This window comes from Odocoileus virginianus, chromosome 24 (genome assembly GCF_023699985.2).
Source record: "Odocoileus virginianus isolate 20LAN1187 ecotype Illinois chromosome 24, Ovbor_1.2, whole genome shotgun sequence".
NCBI lineage: Eukaryota > Metazoa > Chordata > Mammalia > Artiodactyla > Cervidae > Odocoileus > Odocoileus virginianus.
In genome coordinates, this window is record NC_069697.1 from 28,283,147 (window position 1) to 28,298,915 (window position 15,769).

A 15,769-nucleotide genomic window follows, 5' to 3' on the forward strand; every position below is an offset into this window, starting at 1 on the left:
GAATAATATTTGAAAGATCTTCTTCTCCAAGTTTACTGTCTCATTTGTTTTTAGAAAAGATAGAAGGACAAAGAATATGAGCAATTTAAGATTTTTTCATGACTCATTCAAGGAAATTGCATAATAGCCTTCCTCAGCCAAGTTCACATACTCCTCTCAAATACCTTGCTGTTTTCTTTATTCTGTTCCTCCATCCTGATCTCTTTTTCCATCCTTTCCAAGGGCCATTAACTTTTCTTTCTTTTCTCTAAGGCTATAAAACTCTCTAGGGTATAATCATGTGGTTTGCAAAGTGATAAGGGAAAACTGAACTACCCGAAGCTTGCCAGTCTGTCTCCTAGCAACTGTATAATACGTTGCTTAGTAACATGAAGGGTGAGAGTGAAGTCTCTCTTACATACCTAAAAATATTGAAATAATTTTAAAAATATTAATCCTGGGCTCATTTACTAAAATATACAAAATTCAGAGATACTCTTACCATGAGGAGGGTCTTATTTAAGGCCATGATATCTTGAGTATATCTCTACATCTTATAATCTATATACAAGGGTAAAAGATTGCTGTTCTTATAAACAGATAAAAAAAAACCCAAACCTGCAGCATTTTCTAATCCTTTCTCTTCAACACATGCATAATCAGTGTTTAAGGGGAATGGAGAAATGATCTTTTACGCTGAGCAGAGGAAGAAAAAGGCAGCCTTTCCTCTCTTCTGCACATGTATAATTGATTTTTAAATCTAAAGGAAGATGGGGAAATGTTTCCCAAAACCTTTTTCAGCTGGACATCTTTGAGGATTGTGTTTTTCAGGATTACAACTGTCTGAAGAGTAATTCTCTGTCAACTTATCCAGGAGCTATCAAAATTTAGAAATAACTGAATCACACTACCACAAATCTTTAGTTTCAAATGGTAAATTATTAATTATAAGAGGTTATTATTTACTGAATTAGACCTACTGCATCAGATTCTTCAGTTCAAGAACTAGCACCGTAGTTACTTCAGGACATCAGGAAACACTGATGCAGTGGATGATTTCCATATGTTACAAAGGGTTAGCTTCTACTATTCTTGCTCCTGGATTTATACATGTAATGGTTAAAGAGGAAAATTCAAAGGCCAACTCCTAAATATTCTGCCACATCCTCCCTTTGAACTAGGCCCCTTGGCTAATAAAATTGGTCAAGTTTTTAATTAGTCATTTCTTCATTCTGCAAATATTAAGACAGTTTTGAAATATAATTGAAAGAATTTAGTGATTAGTTGGGATTAACTTAAATCAGTTAATAACATATATAAAGTGCTAAGGACAGAGCCTGACACATAGTAGATATTATATGAGGTTATTATTATTTTAAACTAATTTGATCAACTGGAAGGATGGTGACAATGAACTGATATCGAGAATACGGAACAATTGAGAGTATAGAATACTGAGGAGGATAATGGAGAAAAATAATTTCATTTAGATATATTGAATTTGAGATGCCTGCATGTTATCCAGGGGGATAAAAACAAATAAGAAAAATAAATCTCAAAGTTAGGGGCATATTGTACAATACTTAAAAAATATTACTTAAAAAATAATACTTATTTTTTAATACTTAAAAAATAAATTCTTACTTTGTGTGTGGCTAGCTCTACATAAAAATGAACCAGTTATAATTCATCAGTATTTTACTTCTAACAATATCAATGCATCTATAAACACTTATGGAGGCAGTAAAAATTTTTCTCACTAGTAAATCAATCTCATCCTGATTTATCCATTATATGGAGTTAATTAAGACAAGGACTTGAGATGAAAAGAGAAACACACACTTGGATGACTGGGGGAAGGGACCCTGGAGCTTCTTTTGATTGCTATTAAATCCCTGAAGCCAGTACACCATGGCAACGTTCCCAGTCCGCCACCTAATTTCCATCTGCTTTGAGTGAAAGGAGGGGCAAGTCTGAGGCAGTTCAATGTGCATTCTTGTGAGCATATGTAATTGGGGTTAATGAAATACAACTAAATTATAAATTGTGTTTCATGGAAAACTGAGATTATCCACTGTCTTTTATACTTCCTTCTCCTTCTCTTCTCAGGATGCCTTTGAGCCTCTTCCAAGTTTGGTCCCTTTTTCCAAATGTCAGATTTCATCAGTAGATGTGGGGAAACCACCTCTTCAATGTACCGCAGCAAAATTACAAATTAAAATTTGTATCTCAACACATAAATATTATGTTTAAAAGAGTGGTTCAGTAAATAACTGAACATCAGTGATTGACCTCAAAGCATTGCATTACAATACCAGAGGTATATTTTTCATATTATAGAGTACATGTACTTATTATGCTATTATGTTACAAGTCTTACTTCTGGAACAGAAATTCATTAATATTTATTTATCTCTGCTATACACACAAAAGTTCTCCCCAAAATAGATGAAACTCAGTTATCAGAATCACCATGGATAATTCTTACCATTGTTATCCAGAAAAAAAATATTATTTAGTAATAGTGAATTTGTTGACAAGAGGTTGAAAAGGCAAATGTTAAGCCAGGGTACACCACAGCGGGATGAAGTGGGGAAATGGCACACACTTCTTTGTGTCTGAAAGCTCCTGCACTGACCTCTCTCACAGCACTCATCGGTAGTTTCCATCCTTGGGACCTTGAACTCTGGGCCAGAAAACACGTTTTGTCTTTTCTATCAAGCCCTTGCTATATACTCATTTCCTGGTAGCCAAATCCAATGAACACTTTACTATCCTTATTAACAACCCCTCTACAGTATTTGATGTTACTCAGCACTCTATCCTGATATGGTCCTTCCTTTGTTTTTGTAACATCAATGTCTTCAGCTTTTTCTCTCCTTCATGGCCACTGCATCAGTGTTTCCTTTTCTGACACTTCTTTCTCTCAAAGTCCTTTCCTGTTTTTAATTTATTAAGTCAATTCCCAAATCTGGTAAGTCAACCTCCAAAATATCCCCTACATGTACACTTTTCTTGCAATGCAGATCGTTCCTTCTATCCCCATGGCTTTCATCCTAAAGCCTGGATGACTGCAAGTGAAAGTGTTAGTCGCTCAGTCATGTCCGACCCTTTGTGACCCTACGGGCTGCAGCCCGCCAGGCTCCTCTGTCCATGGGATTCTCCAGGCAAGAATACAGGAGTGAGTTGCCGTACCCTTCTCCAGGGGATCTTCCCAACCAAGGGATCAAACTGGGATCTCTTGCACTGCAGGCAGATTCTTTACGGTATGAGCTACAAATTAGTCTCCTTGTCTTTCATCTCAAATGCTTCCAATCCATTATATGATCGATACATGATAAACTCTCACTGAATGGATACAGTGAAAGAGGATGAGGAATAACTCTCCCATATGCTGGTGGGAATGTACATAATCACAATCATTCTGGAAAAATTAGCATTTTTCTACTAAAGTGAACATATATTATCACCCTACAATTCCATTCCTAGGTATACAGCAGCAGAAATTTGTAAATATAATCACCCAAACATGTGTACAAGAATGCTAATAGCAATGCCATTTGTATTAGCAAAAAAAATTGGAAACTGAGCAGATATTCATTAACATTGGGAAATACATGAGTAAATTACAGTATAATCATACAATGGGGTATTACATAGAAATGAGAAAAATGTAAAGAATCTGCCTGCAATGCAGGAGACCTGTGTTTGATCCTTGAGTTGGGAAGATCCCCTGGAGAATGGAATGGCAACCCACTGCAGTATTCTTGCCTGGAGAATTCCATGGACAGACCATGGGGTCGCAAAGACTGGGACATGACTGAGCGACTAACACTTTCACTAAGTAAATTTCACAAACATAATATTGAATAAAAGAACCCATATATAAAAGAGTATATTCCACATATACAAACTTCGAAAACAAGCAAAAAAAAAAAAAAAAAAACAAGCAAAAGAAATCTATTGTGCTAAGTCAGTGGGAATTACTAATAGTAGATAGCTTCGGGTAGGGGAATAAGAAGGAGGCCTCCTAGGTAGTTCCGTTACTTGATCTACATAGTGGTTACACTAAGTAAATAATAAGTTTGCAAAGATTCATAAAACTGTACATTGGTTGATGAATATTTATGTATGTATGTTATTCTTCAATAAAAAGTTCTCAAATAAAAGAATAAAAAAGGAAGTCTTTTCACCTGGTGAACATAACTGTACCTGAACTGTGTTGCCTGTTTAGCAGCATAACTTGAAATTCTGGATTACACTTGGAGAATTCTACTCTTATTGCATACTACTGGCACATAATACTGTTGTCATTAGGTTCCAAATATACATTGTCACCCCTCTAATGCTGACCTTTCTCTGAGCAGTGCCAACTGCAGATTCCCTGTGGCCTCTATGACTTCTTCACTTGATTCACCTACCATCTCAAACAGTGTAACATTCAACTTGTAAGATCACACTGACTGATGGGGCCTGCCCTCAATGGGCTTCCCCAGTGACTCAGCAGTAAAGAATCCACTTGCATTACAGAAGACTCAGGAGAGGTGAGTTCAATCCCTGGGTCAGGAAGATCCCTGGAGGAGGACATGGCAACCCATTCCAGTATTCTTGCCTGGAAAATCCCATGGACAGAGGAGTCTGGCAATCTACAGTCCATGGGGTCGCAAAGAGTCAGACACAACTGAAGTGATTCAGCATGCAGGCATCCTCAACACCCTCCTCAAAACACATAAACAGGGACATCCCTGGTGGTCCAGAGGCTAAGACTGTGCTCCCAAAGCAGAGGACGCAGGTTCGATCCCTGCTCAGGGAACTAGATTCCACATGCTGCAACTACAAGATCCTGCATTACACAACTAAGACTTGGCTCAACCAAAATAAAATAGATAAATATTTTAAAAACACACACAAACGCATTTCCTGCTTAAACATGCATTCCTTTTCAACTTCCCTATTTCTGTAAAGAGCACAACTACCGTTCCATTCTCTTACTTCTCCAAGCTGAAAATTCCAAGGGTTAATGTTGACTCTTTCCTTTCTATCTCATGTCCAATCAATCACCACTGGGATTCATCCTTTGGGTGGTCTCTTCTATTATTCCTTTCTACCCATTCCCATGATGATGACAATGGTTTGACATGTTCTGCTTAGGTTATTACAATAACCTTCTTATTGGTCCGCTTATCTGCAATCTCTTTCCCTACTCCACTAATCTGTCAGATTGATTTTACAGAAAGGCTGTTCCCTTCCCTTTATTCCTTTCTATGAGAATACGAAAGCTTCATGTTGTCTATGTGTGTGAACTCAGCCCAAACTCCTTCTTCAGACTGGGGTTCAAAACGCTTCATTAACTAGCTCCACTCTCCTTATATAACACATCACCCACAATTCTCTTGCATGCCCTAATCGAGTAAATTTCTTTGCCCTTCCTTATACAGGTACCACATCATCATCATATTATGTCTTTGCTAATATTACTTTCCTTAAATATTATTTAAGTACTCACTCTACTCCTATCCCATTCAGTTAAAAGCCACTATTCCAAAAAAAGGTTTCCATGATAAACCATAGATCATAATATAAAGACTTTTTCCTCTCTGAAGTTTCTGTAACTTTCCATTCAAGGCAGTATGGAATAAATTCTATAGATAAAATTTGTTTTCAGAATTCATAATTTCCTCTTTTTATATATCCTTTAGAAATCATTTAAGAAATTTTCAAACATATGCAAAAGTAGAGAAAAATGTAATGAACTCCTTATACCCATTATTAAAATTCAGTAACTATCAAGATTTTTGCTACAATCTTTTATCTACCATGTTTTCCCTTTTTCTTTGCTGAAGTATTTTAAAGCAAATTTTAGACCTTATTCGTTTAACCTACTACTCTTCTGCATGTATCTCTAAAAGTTATAGAAATTTTCTTGCATAATCATACTACCATTATCACACTTAATAAAATTAATAATAATTTGTTGCTATTACATAATAACTAGTCCATATTAAAATATCCCTGGTTATCTCCATCATGTTTTACATTTGGTTTATTTGAATCAGGATCCAAACAACATCAGTTGTTGTATTTAGTAGTTAGTCTCCAAAAACTCTTCTAATTAGAGCTGTCCCCCTTTCCCACCTTTTCCACCCATTCCACCCATTCCACCATTGATTTGTTGCAAAAACAAGATAATTTGTCCTGTAGAATGTCCTACACTCTGCAGTTGTATATGTTTTCCTTCTTGGGTTATCATCTGACTTGTTCCTCTAACTCCTATATTTCCTATAAATGGAAGTGGGCTCTAAAGGCTAAATTAGATTCAGCACAATTGTTTCTGATAGATCGCTTCAACAGTGATGCTGTGTACTTCCTATGGGATCACATCTTAGGTTCATGAGGTATGACTGTCTCACTGTTAGTAATGCTGTGATTGACTAAGGAGTTCAGATGGCAACAGCCTATGCTTCTATTAAAACATTCCCCACATTCCCCATCAATATTTTAATTTTCATCCACTGATACTCTTTTCCTGAACAAATTATTTCGCTAGAGGATGTAAAGGGTGATTATTCTAATTCTATTATTACTTCTATATTTACAAGCTAGCATTACTCTATAAAGAATGATTTTCTCTAGTTAATGAGGATCATCTGGTTACCTTGAAATACAGGCAATGCAAGACAAATGCTCAATTCTTTGACTACATGCCAATGTATAAAGAATGGAGTCGGTGCCCTTGTTATCTCCAATGGTGCAAAGATAACAGATTATTTTTAGTTCACTTTTATCTTTTTTAATTTTTCTTTTGCTCTGTAGGGATGTCTTTATGAACTCATGAGTTTGTACTGTTAAAATACTACATAGTTATAGTATGTTAACATACTACAACTGTACATGTGACATTATCAGTGACATGTATTACAATAAGACCACTCTAGCTGTTGTGTGCAGATTGAACTAGACAGCAGTAGGAGTGACTGTAGGGAAACTCTAGAAGGGCACTGAGGTTGTCTGGGCAAGAGATGATATACTTATTAGAGTGGAGGCAATAGAGATGCAGAGAAAAGAATAATATTTGAGAGATATCTAGGAGATAGACTTACCAGGATTTAACTTATTCTATGGTGTTCAGAAAAGGAGGGGAAGATGTCAAGAGTAATTACTGTTTCTGATTTGAGAAACCAGATGCTTCTTTATTTACTGAGCAAGAGAAACTTGTAGGAGGTACATATTTGTGAGATGATAACTAGTTCAACTTGGGATATATGTGAGAAACCTAGCCAGAGACTGGAAGTTTACTATAAGATCTGGATCTAAAAGGAGATGTCAAGAAGCCATCGGCACACAGAAACGATCTGCAGTCTTGGGAATGAACGCACTTACCATTCACCAGAGTAGGATCCACAGAATAAAATGAGGAAAAAGTCTAGGACCAAACCTTAAGGAGCTCCAATATTTAAAGATTAAAATAAGAAGAAGAATCAGAAACTGAGAAGAAACAAAAAAATGTAGGAGGGAAACCCAGAAAATAGAGAATTTTGAAACCAAAGGCACACAGAGTGTTTCAAGAAACAGATAACAGTCAACTGTGACAAAGCTTATCACAGGTCAACAAGAACCCAAAAGTGCCCAATGAATTTAGCAACAGAGAGGGCATTTGGTTTCAAGGAGTGGTGGGAGCAGAATCCAGACTGAAATGTATTTAGGGTTAAATAGGAGGTGAAGAAATAGAAAAGAAAAAAAAAAAAGTAGGAAAAAGAAGTGATAAATAAATCCCTTGTTTCCTACAGGAGTTATGATATTTGGGGCCATTCAATGAATTCTACAAGGCTTCTCCCCATACACACACAGAAACACATGCCATTCTTAAACTTATATACATGTACTAGTTTTATGTCTTTAATTGGAAAAATCTAGAGAAAAGACCTTTCTACTACCTCTGAATTCTCTACGCTATATAGGATGGTCCAAGGCTTATTGTAGACAGTGAGTAAATGCTTATTGAATAAAAAAGGAAAATGCTTTATTAAATATCTCTAAACTACTGACCATGAAAAGTTAATGAAAATATGCACAGAAAGAAATCGTTCATTTAATTCAACAAACATGTATATAATGTCTACCATAAGCTAGGCAATTTGTCAAGGACTCGGATTCACATTGTAATGGAGGAGAGATACAGACCATCAAATAAATAATTTAAATTCCACAAATACTATGAAAGAAAAATGTTATATGCTAATTTTACTGTTGACAAGAAATAATACATTAGTAGAATATTTATACATGCATGCTGATGTAAGTTAAAGAAGTCGACAGTAAATGTAAAAAAATGATCTAGTAAAAAAAATGTTTTTTTGTTTCCTATAGTTTGCATGCTATTAAGCCAGATAATGAGGAACAAAAATAATAGATTATTATTTTCCCTCCTTTTCCATTTATATATTTAAGATTAACGGTGTTCATATATTTGATTTCTGACCTAGATCTTACTGTTACTTATGGCCAAGGGGAGGGAAAAAAAAAGCCACATTTCATGAATGGTTCTGAGATAGAATTACAAAGAACCAATTGCATGAACCCGCCCCTCTTTTATTGAATCCTCTGTAAATTGCATAAAGAACGGAGGCTGTTGGGGAAATGACATATTTCTTTCATATTATAAAGAAAATCAAATTCAAAATGGTGTCTCTCATTCCAAAAAAGGAGATTATACTGTATCATGGTCCAAAAGTGTGTGATTTATTTCATTATTAAATTTTTGAAATAAGTATTTTCAATGAGCTACTTATTAATCCTTACACTTCCCTATGACATTTAATTCCTAGTTTTGTTAAGTGTATCTCTGGGTTCAGAAAAAAACTTCAAGTCATCCTTAATCCTATAGACAGTATACTGAAATATACTTCTATTTGCAAAAGGGATATATAAAGATAAGATAATAAAGACTATTTTTCCTATAAAATATGCAAGAAATAGATAAAATTACTTGTGTCGGGTCTTGTTTTTTACTAGAGAACACTACTGCAGCAAATTTGAACAAGTAAAGCAGAGCTGGGGCTGGCCGGCTAGAAAAATCCATGGCTGCCACCGTCACACCACAACCTGCAGCAGCTGTCTCAAGTCCCTCCCTCCCACGCCCAAGCACTGCCTGCCAGCCCAGCAGGAATGAATGGATTCTGCAGAGCGCTATAAATGGTGCTGCAGACCCTGAAAATCTCTTGCTAAAAGCCAAAAGGAAAAATTATCTGCCAAAATACATATTTTCAACTTCGGTGGCCATAACAAACCTCTTTACCTCTGAAATTTCATTAGCAACGTCAAATGGTACCCAGTCCAGAGTCATATTCTGCACTGTACATCCTTGTTGATAATGGAAGCTTTCTGAATAGCAAAAGAATGTTACTGCGGTCCACTTCCTTAAGCAAAGCCTTTTGTCCCAAGAGGCAGTTGAGCAACCACCAAAGTCTCTGATTGAATAGCAGCTGTATGAGGCTGGCTACAATTCCCACAGTTGGAAGCTCAATCTTAGAGGAGGAGAATTCACTGAATTCACATAAGATTTACATTAAAAAAAAATGCAGTTATTGAGCTGACATCTACACAGCTGTCTATGGGAGGAGACAATATTACAAAATGGTCTTCTTTTTTATACTATACAACTCTCTTCCTTTCTAATGTGGTGTCCCAGTAATTTTTCTTTCCAGAAGAGAGAACAATGCAGAATATAACTGAATGCACAGGTAGTACTAGCTTCTAAACTCAATTCTCTCTCCTCGTATTTTCTCAATTCTATATTAGAAAAGATGATTCATTTTAAGGAACAACACAATACATAAAATACATTAACATAGACTTCTGTAATATTTCTAGTAGAGTAAGTATAGTATGTTCATTAGATCTGAATTATCTTCATGTTAGAACTACTTGTGTGCTTCCATATTTAGTATGATTGTTCTTTTCATCTACTGTTTTTGTTTAGCTATTAGGGAGAGGGTGGCAAAAGCAGGTCTGAAAAAAAATTACTTGAACCTGAGAAACCATTTTGGATGGTTATTGAATAATTTTTTAATTAAAAAAAAAAACCACATTTACCCAGGCCATTTTAAGCATCATTCCCATCTTCTCTTCTATTTTATTTTTAAAGCATTTGAGATGCTGAATCTTCACCGAATGTGGGTTTAGAACACTTTGAGGGAGAAGCAGAAAGTAATTTTCCATTAAAATATTTCATCTCAAATTCTGCGATTAAATGTTGGGGGGAAAACCTTACATAGATTTTAACTGCGGTTCGAGGTTCAAATAGTATAAAATCACCCAACTCTAGTTCTCTTTCCCTCCCTCCCCTCACCCCTTCCCAACCCCACCCCGTAATGGATGCTCGGCTGACTGTTTTTGCTCAGTCTCTTTGTCTGAAGGATGCGAGCAGTCTGTGGATGCTAGGGGAAAAGGGGTGGGGGAGAGATTACCTCATCCCATGTCGCTTGCACCAATCACCACTCTTCTGTCGTGGCTCCTCTGGGCAGATTGAGGGGTCTGGACCAACAGGAAAAGGCCCCAGCCCATCCCCATGGTGACCGAGTTGTATATAGGGAGCCGCAGACGCCCATGTGCCGCAGGTTCTCTTACATCGACCGCCTAAGAGTCGCGCTGTAAGAAGTAACAACCTCTTCTCCTCTCCGCCATCTGCTCGGCAGCCGCAAAACAGCAACTATGGTAAGAGTGTCTCCTCCGGCTCTTCGTGACCCTGGGTGGGGTCAGCCTCTCCAGGGTCTCCTTGGAAAATCTTAAAACCTTTGTCCTTTACCACTCGTTTGAGTAAGAATAGCTTTACGCTTTATTTGCGAGGTTTAGCTTTGTCTGCCCGGGATCCTTGAGCCCGGCCGCCGCCGCAGTGCGGGGTGCAGGAGCCCCGCCACGACTGTGCCCAGGGCGCGGCTGAGCCGTGAGGGGGAACAAAGGCGGCGCCTAGGGAGGTTTTGTTATCCGAACCCCTGGCAGCCGCGTGCAGCAGCCCATCTGTCGGTCATGAAAGGGGCTGGGGCTGGCTGGGCGGTCTTGGCGTCGCCTGCTCGGCGCCCGTGTGCGCACGATCGTCGTGTGACTCCGGGAGGCCCTTCCTCGCGTTGTTCCCCGGGGACAGGGAGGGGAGGCGTCGACCGAAAAGAAGGGGGTCGGTGGGTGTAGCTGGAAAGAAGACTCGGGGAGAGAAGGAGAGGGACAAAGCGGAGCCTGAGGTTAGTATTAAAAAAGGATCCCTCGCCAGTTCGTTGGCGTTTTAGAAAGACACCCATGTATTAACAGGGAAAATGGTTAGTTTCTGTGGCGGCCGGCGTCGAGGCGGCGCAGGGGCGGAGTTGTTTGTTTCTGCTGCTTTGGCCTTGGAGCGGCTGGGCGGGGTTCGTCCTCACTAAGCCTCCTCTGTCAGAAAGACTTTTAACAAGCCTTTCATCTTTGCAGAACCGTAGGTGGTAAAAATGTTTTTCATTCACTGTCAAAAGTTAGATTACTTTTTTTCTCCCCCTTGAGGAGCAAAGTCACAGTTCACATGACAAGCCCTTTAATGTCTGGTCTGGGGCCGCCCCGCCCTGGTTGATTCCTGTGTGTCTGTCTTGATCGCACGTTTAGCGAGAGAAAAAGCAGATTTTGTGAGCCAGGGTGCTCTAATGCGGAGGACCCAGGGAAACGCCCTTCTCCCCCCCCCCCTCCCCCCCGCCCCCATTTGTCAGTGACTAGACAATGGACAGACAAAGGAAGCTGTAACCGTAAAGGCTACGGAGGGGACAGTCTCTACTGAATGTAATGAGTATGAATATTCTGTGGTGGGTACGAAATTAATGAAATAATTAATGAAATATTGAAAACATTATTTTGTAGTTTTATATAAATATTTCATTATTCTTTCACTGGGCTTTAAGCTTGGTAGCTTTTCATGTTCCATTTATTTCTAGTTTAGGAACTGTTGTGTTAAAGATACTAATAATTTTTCAGTTTTTTGCAGTGGAGAAGATTCTGGGAAAACTTTTTTAAATAATGAAAATGCTGCAGACAAAGAAGACATATACTCTTGTGCAGCTGTCTTTTGTTCTAGTGCATCTTCATTAATTCATTTCAATTTAGGCATATGTTCCCAGGCTGGGTCAGAAGAGGAAAACTGGCAGATAGCACAATGAGATCATGTAGGCAGATGCTGGAAATAGAGCTTGCTCTGTTAAATAATGTAGCAGACTGTACAGGCTGGCACCAGGCACAGCAAATGCAGCAATGCAGGGGACAGTCCTAATTGTTTAGCTTCTAACCCCCTAATAATGATGGATTCTGCAGATAGACTGCAGAAGGGTGTGGCTTCTAGCCTCAGCTGCAGTACAGATGTCCATATTGAAATACCAAGTCCTATCAGAAGAAATCTTCATCTTTAAAGGTGAAGGAGGCAATAATAATGATTCCAATTAACTAGTGACTGAATTTACTTCATTTTACAAAAATTTTGTGCTTGACTTTTTTAAATATGAAAAATCTTCTTTTCAAGTATGGCTGTTGGAACAGTCGGCTTGCACCATGTGCTTAACAGTGCAGCCTTATTATTCAGACCACACCCATCTGCAGCATTTGTAGCAGGTGCTTTTTAACTGTTTCTATTATGTTATGGATATTACCTCAAATAAATTTGAAGAATACTTGTATATTACTAGAAATAGTTTTGGAAATTTACTGAAAATTGAAAATGCTAATATAACTAATTTTACAATTTTTTTCTTTTCCTTCCCACAGCGTGAGTGCATCTCCATCCACGTTGGCCAGGCTGGTGTCCAGATCGGCAATGCCTGCTGGGAGCTCTACTGTCTGGAACATGGCATCCAGCCTGATGGCCAGATGCCAAGTGACAAGACTATTGGGGGAGGAGACGACTCCTTCAACACCTTCTTCAGTGAGACAGGCGCTGGCAAGCATGTGCCCAGGGCAGTGTTTGTAGACCTGGAACCCACAGTCATTGGTGAGTTGGCCTCAGTAGCTTCAATGAGAATCCTGGGGGTCTGGGACAGGAGGTGTGTCCTGTGGGCCCCACTGATACCCTGGGGTGGAGCAGACCTATGTGAGTTGTTAGTGATGGGTGGCTGCTTCATTTTCCTTTTCCAGATGAGGTTCGCACTGGCACCTACCGCCAGCTCTTCCACCCTGAGCAGCTCATCACAGGCAAAGAAGATGCTGCCAATAACTATGCCCGAGGTCACTACACCATTGGCAAGGAGATCATTGACCTCGTCTTGGACCGAATTCGGAAACTGGTATGTTTATTCTCAAGAATAAAGTAAATTAATGAACCTAAGGGAGATATTTGAAATATGCTTTTTTTTTCCAAACACAACTGAAATGCAATAGTGAGGTTAATTATTCCTTTATAGTTTTTTAAAAGTTCAATTAAAATATAGACTATTTGAGTCTTTTGATAAATATTCATGAAGATTTTTTAATAAAGAAATGCTGAGTAATTTAAGGAAGGTCTACATTTTAAAAGTTTCTGTCAAAATGCAATCTAATTCTTTGGAATTAATATGAAAAGTGAAAATTTTTACTATGATGACATCACAAAGAGCAATAACTATGTTTTCTCTATTCCTGTTTTTTAACAGGCTGACCAGTGCACAGGTCTTCAGGGCTTCCTGGTTTTCCACAGCTTTGGTGGGGGAACCGGTTCTGGGTTCACCTCCCTGCTGATGGAACGTCTCTCTGTCGATTATGGCAAGAAGTCCAAGCTGGAGTTCTCCATTTACCCAGCCCCCCAGGTTTCCACAGCTGTCGTTGAGCCCTACAACTCCATCCTCACCACCCACACCACCCTGGAGCACTCTGATTGTGCCTTCATGGTAGACAATGAGGCCATCTACGACATCTGTCGTAGAAACCTCGACATTGAGCGCCCAACATATACTAACCTGAATAGGTTGATAGGTCAAATTGTGTCCTCCATCACTGCTTCCCTGAGGTTTGATGGAGCCCTGAATGTGGATCTGACAGAGTTCCAGACCAACCTGGTGCCCTATCCCCGCATCCACTTCCCTCTGGCCACATACGCCCCTGTCATCTCTGCTGAGAAAGCCTACCATGAACAGCTCTCTGTAGCAGAGATCACCAATGCTTGCTTTGAGCCAGCCAACCAGATGGTGAAATGTGACCCTCGCCATGGTAAATACATGGCCTGCTGCCTGTTGTACCGTGGTGACGTGGTTCCCAAAGATGTCAATGCTGCCATTGCCACCATCAAGACCAAGCGTACCATCCAGTTTGTGGACTGGTGCCCCACTGGCTTCAAGGTTGGCATTAACTACCAGCCTCCCACTGTGGTACCTGGTGGAGACCTGGCCAAAGTACAGCGAGCTGTGTGCATGCTGAGCAACACCACAGCCATCGCTGAGGCCTGGGCTCGCCTGGACCACAAGTTTGACCTGATGTATGCCAAGCGTGCCTTTGTTCACTGGTACGTGGGTGAGGGCATGGAGGAAGGAGAGTTTTCTGAGGCCCGTGAGGACATGGCTGCCCTTGAGAAGGATTATGAGGAGGTTGGTGTGGATTCTGTGGAAGGAGAGGGAGAGGAAGAAGGAGAGGAATACTAAAGTTAAAAAGTCACAAAGGTGCTGCTTTTACAGGGAAGCTTATTCTGTTTCAAACATTGAAAAGTTGTGGTCTGATCAGTTAATTTGTATGTAGCAGTGTATACACTCATATACAATTACTGACCTATGCTTTAAAACATGATGCTTTGTTACAGACCCAAGCTATCCATTTCTCTGATGGGTTTGAATAAAAGTATTCCCTGTCTTAAATGAGCTCAGTCTTGTGTTTTCTATTCAGGTGTCTGGAAATTTTCATCTAATCAGTACATTGAGAAGAAAGAATAACTATTGACTGGTTTATACATATTCTACACAGCAACTTGATTTTTAGTTTTAAATTGTCCTAGTATATTATAAAACAAAATATAAAATACATATCTAAAAATTATCATTAGATGTAAATCAACTGTACTTCAACTTTAAAAATTGGTTTTTTAAAAAAGTAAACAATACCATTAGATAACATCCATGCTACTGTTAAGTTTTTACACCATTATAATAGTTAAATTCCTGGTTCTTTGAGAAAATATATCTAATGCACAACTAAAATCTGGTTGCTGAGTCTCATGCAACTAAACCGATAAAATGGTGAATATTCCAAATGCATCATTAAGGCTTATAAGCATATTTTTATGGGCCTCACCTTGGCAAGTGTCTAGTGCCATCATGCTTCCTCTGCCCTAGGTTCTAAAAAGATGTCTGCTCTCTCCAAGCAGTTTCTTACCATACCAGACCTAGTTCTTTACTTTCTTCTCTCCAAACTTATTTTCAGCTGAATATCACATTGGAAAAGCCTGATACACTTATTCACTCTAATGTATTAATTACATATATGAACTTTAACTCTCAAAGGGTTTTCTTATTTTAATATGAGTCAATAACTTCAAAGGACAGAACTCTAATAGTGTAATTGTAGGCAACAACCAACATGGTGAAAGAAAGTTTTGGACTAAGGACTTCCGCAATAGAGGTCAGCTGCCAGTCCAACTGACGAAAAGGCTAAGAATCCAGGAACAGCAAGTTGTCTTGTGCCATCTTGTTACCTTGTTCTGGGATAATACCCAACGATGATGAAATGATCTTCTGGTATTAACTACCTATTTAATCTATTTTTTTCTTTGGCACTGCAAACTAAAGGGTGTAATAGTATTGTGGTACTATAATCAGTTTAGTGTAAGTTA

General features: G+C 38.9%; 1 protein-coding gene and 1 long non-coding RNA gene across 2 annotated transcripts in view; one reads left to right on the forward strand and one right to left on the reverse strand.

Moving 5' to 3' along the window:
• Window positions 1–10,532, reverse strand: part of LOC110133166 (uncharacterized) — a 50,241-nt gene extending 39,709 nt beyond the window's left edge. The window contains exon 1 of the long non-coding RNA XR_011483258.1: window positions 10,446–10,532. This is a non-coding gene — a long non-coding RNA (uncharacterized lncRNA). The remainder of the gene's footprint in view (window positions 1–10,445) is intronic.
• Window positions 10,533–10,593: 61 nt separating this feature from the next.
• LOC110133163 (tubulin alpha-1A chain) lies at window positions 10,594–14,798 on the forward strand. Its single transcript, XM_020886933.2, has 4 exons — window positions 10,594–10,692; window positions 12,748–12,970; window positions 13,114–13,262; window positions 13,608–14,798. Exons 1-4 carry the CDS (start codon window positions 10,690–10,692, stop codon window positions 14,586–14,588), a joined length of 1,356 nt encoding a protein of 451 aa, XP_020742592.1. The 5' UTR covers window positions 10,594–10,689; the 3' UTR covers window positions 14,589–14,798.
• The last annotated feature ends 971 nt before the right edge of the window (window positions 14,799–15,769 follow it).

Bases quoted from the DNA above. Each gene is read 5' to 3' on its own strand.
- LOC110133163 (XM_020886933.2), top strand. The intron at 12,971-13,113 runs GTGAGTTGGCCT...TTCCTTTTCCAG, and splicing joins CCTGGAACCCACAGTCATTG to ATGAGGTTCGCACTGGCACC. The intron at 13,263-13,607 runs GTATGTTTATTC...GTTTTTTAACAG, and splicing joins TGGACCGAATTCGGAAACTG to GCTGACCAGTGCACAGGTCT.